Raw genomic sequence first — 7,557 nt, forward strand, 5'->3', positions numbered from 1 at the left:
GTTGGGGTATTCAGTTGGGGTATACAGTTGGGGTGTACAGTTGGGGTATACAGTTGGAGTGTACAGTTGGGGTGTACAGTTGGGGTATACAGTTGGGGTGTACAGTTGGGGTGTACAGTTGGGGTGTACAGTTGGGGTATACAGTCGGGGTGTACAGTTGGGGTATACAGTCGGGGTATTCAGTCGGGGTATACAGTTGGGGTGTACAGTTGGGGTATACAGTTGGGGTATACAGTTGGGGTATAAAGTTGGGATATACAGTTGGGGTGTACAGTTGGGGTGTACAGTTGGGGTGTACAGTTTGGGTGTACAGTTGGGGTGTACAGTTGGGATATACAGTTGGGGTGTACAGTTGGGGTATACAGTTGGGGTGTACAGTTGGGGTATACAGTTGGGGTATACAGTTGGGGTGTACAGTTGGGGTGTACAGTTGGGGTATACAGTTGGGGTATACAGTTGGGGTATACAGTCGGGGTTTACAGTTGGGGTGTACAGTTGGGGTGTACAGTTGGGGTGTACAGTCGGGGTGTACAGTTGGGGTGTACAGTTGGGATATACAGTTGGGGTATTCAGTTGGGGTATACAGTTGGGGTATTCAGTTGGGGTATACAGTTGGGGTATTCAGTTGGGGTGTACAGTTGGGGTATACAGTTGGGGTATACAGTTGTGGTGTACAGTTGGGGTATACAGTTGGGGTATACAGTTGGGGTATATAGTTGGGGTGTACAGTTGGGTATACAGTTGGGGTATACGGTTGGGGTATATAGTTGGGGTGTACAGTTGGGGTATACAGTTGGGGTGTACAGTTGGGGTATACAGTTGGGGTATACAGTTGGGGTATATAGTTGGGGTGTACAGTTGGGGTATATAGTTGAGGTATACAGTTGGGGTATACAGTTGGGGTATACAGTTGGGGTATACAGTTGGAGTATACAGTTGGGGTATACAGTTGGGGTGTACAGTTGGGGTGTACAGTTGGGGTGTACATTTGGGTATACAGTTGGGTATACAGTTGGGGTGTACAGTTGGGGTATACAGTCGGGGTATACAGTCGGGGTATACAGTCGGGGTATACAGTCGGGGTATACAGTCGGGGTATACAGTTGGGGTGTACAGTTGGGGTATTCAGTTGGGGTGTACAGTTGGGGTATTCAGTTGGGGTATTCAGTTGGGGTATTCAGTTGGGGTATTCAGTTGGGGTATTCAGTTGGGGTATTCAGTTGGGGTATACAGTTGGGGTGTACAGTTGGGGTGTACAGTTGGGGTATACAGTTGGGGTATACAGTTGGGGTATAGAGTTGGAGTGTACAGTTGGAGTATACAGCTGGGTAGATGCAAAACCTTTAGACTGTATACTCTTCATAATTTTAGGCAAAACTATGTTTGTTTGTGCTTCAATATATGTATATATGTATATATGTATATATGTACGTATATATGTATATGTACATGTATATGTATATATGTATGCGTATGTATATGTGTCTGTATATATGTATGTATATATGTATGTATATGTATGTGTGTACATGAAAGTGTATATGCGTATTTATATATATTTATATATATATGCGTACGTTTTTGTGTATGTATGTATACAAATGTGCATATGTATTTTTGTATGTATGAGTCTGTATATTTGTATGCATACTTAAGTACATATATATATGTAATTATATGTGTATGTACCGCCATATATATATATATATATACATATATATATATATATACAATGTAATTATATGTGTATGTATATACATTTGTATACATGAATATTTATGCATGTAGGTCTTTATATGTGTTTGTATGCTGGTGAAAATATAAATATGTTTAATTTTCAGTACCTCAGGTTGTTACTGCTATCAACACACAAGGCATTATCAGTATTGGTTATAAATTATTATAAAATATAATTTGTCTGAAGCTTTTATAAAAATTCTAAACTGTTTTAAGATTTATAATGCTACGTAGCAAAGTGCTACATGTACACCTTAGCTTGTTTGTGGCTAGATTATACTTCATAGCTAACCGTTTTAGCTACCAGCAGCTAGGGGCAATAAAAGCTAATACAGGGGAGATAAGTTTTTCACACCAACAAGTCTTTAATACATCGTATTCTAAGATATTTTTTTCATCAAAATCTAATGACATCATCAAATTATGTGCTTGGAATAATGGTCTATGAATCATAATTACTGCCCTTTTTATGTCAGAATAGATTATATGTTGTGGCTGTTGTATACTCACTCAATAATAAGCAACAACATAATGGTGATGGAAACTGAGGCAGGAGGAGATGAACCTTTATATGTCAACACCAGTTAAAACACATGTATTCCAACATTCTATTTCCCCATAAACCAATGAAATCATAAACTTATGTGCTCAAAATAGTGGTCTCTGAACTGTATTGCTTTTTGATGTAAGAAAAGATTATTATTGACAGAATTTACAGTCTTTAGTTACAGAGTGATGATTCACTCCTGTGTCTTTCATATTCTGCAGGATTTGATTTGAATGTAAAGATGACAGACAAGAAATGAAGGATGCAAGCACAAAGAAAGATTTTGCATGACTCTCTCATGGTATGACAACTCCTGTTAAAATGTGAGCAGCTAGCTTTTATTATACTATTGGTCTTTGTTAATCTCAGATAATTTTGATACTAGAAATTCCCCTGTCATACAGCCCATGATCAAAGTGATAATGGAAAAAAAAGGGTACTGCTGGTTGTTGAAATAGTAGTTCTCAGCAGGAATTGACAGAGTATAGTGTAAATGAGGCTTGTTTGAGATCATATAAAATAAATGTGATGGAACACGACTCCAAAAAAGTATAACTAACAATTTATTCTGGAGGTAAAGTTGGATTGAAACCAGGTATACGAGTAATTGGTTAATTGTCGATATTGCAATATCTGTTATAAGTATACAGTATCTGTTAAAGGTCGCGCAGTCTAGTCTCCTCTCTTTTACGTTGTAAGATTTGGTCATTGATAGCTAATCGAGTGATGCGCTCCCTAGCGAAGTTGTTAACAAATAAGTCATTGATGCTTCGAACTCGAGAGGGCAACAAATTTTATTCCAGCGGTCATTTCGTGCTGGCCTATATCAATGACAGCTTTAGCCATGGTAAGACCTTGACTCTTGTGTATTGTCAAACCCCATGCTAGATCGAGAGGAATGCCTGTACGGCTAAGAGGGGCATGGCCAGAAGTCCAAGTACACTTGATAGGTATAACTGGAAAACTGTTGGGGTGTTCGGGAAGAAATGTTGGACCAGTATAATTTGGAAATATGCAGACAACGAAAGCAGGTAACGCAGGTGGGCCTTGATTTGCACAGTATATGATACACAAGACAGTACCGATTAAATCATTGACTAATCCCTTCTCAACCCAAAGATTTGCTCTAAGCATAACTCGCAAATCGACTGGTAGAAATACAGCACGTTGAAGACCACATTCAAGATTAGAAGATGCCAAGTGAGCATTGCGGCCAGCGTGTTTTTAGTTAATCTGAGCAATGGGATTGCCAAGTAGTAAAAGTCTGTTTGAGTTGTAGTCGTGGACCAATGCATATATTGGAAATAGACGAGTAGCAGTATCGAAGACGGGATCATGATCAGCAATGCCAGGAGATCGGCGCGACAGGAGTTCATAGTCCTGCTCGGTCGACTTTCCATCACAAAGTCTTAGTAAAAGATCGCAGAAAATTAGATCATTTGCTTGACGCATACATTGGTATTAGAAGAATGCAGTATCAAAGGTTTGGTAAGCTGAGTGGCCATGCAAACAAACAGCACTCCTGACGTTCGGCTGAAATATTCTGGCATCTAAAACAGGCGGTAGTTGACCAAAATCGCCAAACATGATTATGGAGCAGCCACCAAAGAACTGGTCAGATTTTTCAGAGAAGGCTTGTCGCGAATGTTTATCAATTGCATTTATCAGGCGGCAGCCAACTATCAAAAGTTTGTCAATTGTGATGTAGTTAATTTGCAGACACTTAGCTTGAAGAATTTGCAAAGCAGGACCATTTAGCTGCCGAGTGTCAGTAGATTTAGCAAAGCAGGACCATTTAGCTGCCGAGTGTCAGTAGATTTAGCAAAGTGTAGGAAAGAATGAATAGTCGAATTAAAGATGTTCAAAGCCGTAACACCAGTAGGAGCCAAAAGTTTGCAACGTTGACCTACTGTACGTAATTTAACTAACAACAGCGATAATGAAATATGTTTATTGTATCTGAAATGCAATATTAAAAGTAAAACGGCAAACTGCCGTGTAATATACAGTTTGAAAGTTGTCTGTGTTGTGAATGTAGAATGGTTTTGACAGCGATATGTAACAGAAAGCAAGCATTAGCATTCACACGTCTAGAAGTTTTCTGCAAACTAGAGTGAAATAAAGAAATATTCTTGTCATAAAGGGGCATTGTAGTTCGGCCCTAGCTTGTAGATAAGATGAAAAGACATCTGGCTAATGTTCTAGATAATTTAAAAAACCTTCGGTTATTGGACAAAAAATGTAGGCTGATAAACTGTGTACCACATTTTCATACCTGTAAATCGGTGTACGCCTCAAACAGTCTACGTTAATTACACAAACCTTCGGCAATTCAACAATTCTATAGACTAGTGAAATGTCCACATTTTTTTCGTAAAATACTGGCGACTTAATATTTCTACTCTCTGTCGCATGGCTTTATCGGCGTTTCGTATGCCAATTTTCTTAATTTTAGGTACAGTAGACTTGTAAATTTTATATTTTGATTTAGGGCCAAATTAATCTGTCTATTTATGTATAATCCGATCAGAAGGGTTTGTTTTAGGGTCTTGCGGTAACCTTTCAAAGACATGGTAACATATTTAAATAGGTTTATATGTGTTTTGGATTGTTATTATATTTAAACGACTCTACACAAAAATGATTAAATTTGTTGATGTGATTTCGTTGCAAGGATTTTCGACGGCCGCTAATGAATAACTTTAGGGAGGTGTGTGCATATATGCACTTATCACAACTCTCCCAAATCAATCGTTTCGCTCTTGTTTAGTTGTGGGATAATGTTAAAGGTCTGTAACAAGAATAATGAACATATGATATATAAATGATGTAGATAATTAAAAGCACTTATAACACTTACGTTTAAATATAAAAAGTTTGTCTTAAAAACTTAAAAAGTTGTGCACGTCAAGCAATAAAGTTCTTAAGTGGTTGAGTTTTTTATCGAATAAGACACGAATTTCTTAAATCAAAACTTTCCTAAAAGTACTCCGCATTGAACGATTTACATGTATATTTAGTTCATTTTCATGAGACACAAAGTTTTTACCAAATATATTTATGCATTGATCCAAGCTAAGATATCACTAAGTTATTCAGGTTTGTCTGTGTTTAGGTTTTAGTGTAATATTAACAGTCAGGTTGTTATGCATGATTGTAGGTTAATTGGTGTAGAACTGAACCTGGATTCTGGTAAAATGTGAACTCACAGGATGGAAGATTGAGATGGTTGGTCTCATAGTTGCAGCAATGGCAAAATGTGTCTTTACTCCTCTCTCAACCAGGTAAGTTACTGTTCAGCTTGTTCCTTTGCTCTCTACAAATAAAGTAAAGTAACATTTTACTGCCACTTTCTAATTTGTAAAGTTTATGAAAAACTACTGTTTGGTAAATTTACTTAAATTGATTAAAACCGATATTCCGTAAACATAAACACTTTTCTAAATATTTTCATAGAAAATGCTGGTTAAATATGACTAATAACTACTTGTAATTAAGTTAGTTTTTGAGGTTTATTCTGCCTATACTTTGGAGTTGTGTCTTCATGTTAGCTAAAGTATAATACATGTAGCTGAAAATATGCCTGGGTAAAGTTCTGGAAAATAATTCATTTTAGAAATATACTTTAGCAAAAGGTTTATTGTCAATATATATATTGAGATTACATGACCAATGCATATTGAGACTACTTGACCAATGCTTACTGAGACTACTTGACCAATGCATATTGAGAGTACTTGACCAATGCATATTGAGACTACTTGACCAATGCATACTGAGACTACTTGACCAATGTATATTGAGACTACTTGACCAATGCATATTGAGACTACTTGACCAATGCATACTGAGACTACTTGACCAATGTATATTGACACTACTTGACCAATGTATATTGATACTACTTGACCAATGCATACTGAGACTACTTGACCAATGTATATTGACACTACTTGACCATTGCATACTGAGACTACCTGACTAACGCATATTGAGACGACTTGATGAATATGAAGACTATCTGCGTTCTTTTAAAAAAAGCTAATGTTGAATGTCAGGATAAAATATTGCTGAACACTGAACTCGAACTTTTGCCAATCATATCTTCCGAACAACTCTTTCAACTGCGCCATTATTTGTGCAGAATATTTGTCCAACTAAATACTTATTTTATGCGCTTCATCAGCCTACTGATGATCTCTCACAGCTCACTAGACTGCAAGGGTAATAACATAAAATAAAAGAGAGAAGACTTTTAGGTTAGTAAAACACTTTGAAAAATTTATATTAGATTTTTAGCCAAATGATCGACTTTGCACAATTAATAGAATAGTTACCTTATGAATTTGCAAAACTTTCCTGGTAAGATAGACTTTCACTAAGATCTTTACTAAAACAATCACGTTTTGGGCCAATTTAATAATCATCACGCGTAATGGTCAAGAATGCTAGTTATTAACCAAAATAAGAGTTTCAAGCATGAGTTTCTCAACCAATATAATGACTATATTCACAATAAATATATTGTATTCTGTGTAGCTTATTGGTTAGTCAATTCCACCCCTTTATATCTAGAGGTTCTGAGATCAAAAACAGTGCAGTGCAGATTTTAATTGCTATAAATGGACACAGGGTTTTAAATAAAAACACAAACAGTGAGAGTTATCATAGACTTCCCGTTCAACTACTGACATCATCACTTAATGTGCGAGACTTATTAGTTTATGACATGTGCTGGATACCAGTCTCTGTTAGTTTAGACTACTGACATACCTTCTCTTTCTTATTTACAGTTGAACACTTCTGGCTGGAGCTCTTCAACTCATGTAAAACTTGAATTAGACTCAAAGATGATATAAGAAGACTGCAAGGACAATGTTTGTTTACTGCATGAACTTCACACTCTCATGATGTGAGGAACTCAGGCTATAAAAGTATAATTATATGCAAATATTCACCTTTATTTTAAATTTCTAAGATCGGTTTGCAACTTCATGTTGTCATTCATTTTATAATTCTACTAGTGTAATTTTTGGCGTTGTAAGGGTATTAAAACCAGCCTATAAACAGTTGCAGGTAATGCAGTTGCCTGTCACCTGCCACTAGCCTGGCACATTGCCAATATCTATTTTGAGCAAGCTAATATTTGTATTGCTAAACTTACTAATAAGAGCAAGCTTTGGTGACGTTGCGCTGTAACAACTTCGCTATACATATTTTAGCCTACACAACGACTTACCGGTATATCAACTAATGAATTCATGGATCTTACG

At 36.8% G+C, this 7,557-nt stretch overlaps 1 protein-coding gene across 1 annotated transcript; it reads right to left on the reverse strand.

Annotated features, from left to right (window-relative positions):
• Window positions 1-3,043: 3,043 nt before the first annotated feature.
• Window positions 3,044-3,418, reverse strand: LOC137398121 (ATP-dependent DNA helicase PIF5-like). The gene has a single exon (XM_068084230.1). It carries the CDS (start codon window positions 3,416-3,418, stop codon window positions 3,044-3,046), a length of 375 nt encoding a protein of 124 aa, XP_067940331.1.
• Window positions 3,419-7,557: the final 4,139 nt, after the last annotated feature.

The sequence above is a fragment of the Watersipora subatra genome, chromosome 6, assembly GCF_963576615.1.
Source record: "Watersipora subatra chromosome 6, tzWatSuba1.1, whole genome shotgun sequence".
Taxonomy (NCBI): Eukaryota; Metazoa; Bryozoa; class Gymnolaemata; order Cheilostomatida; family Watersiporidae; genus Watersipora; species Watersipora subatra.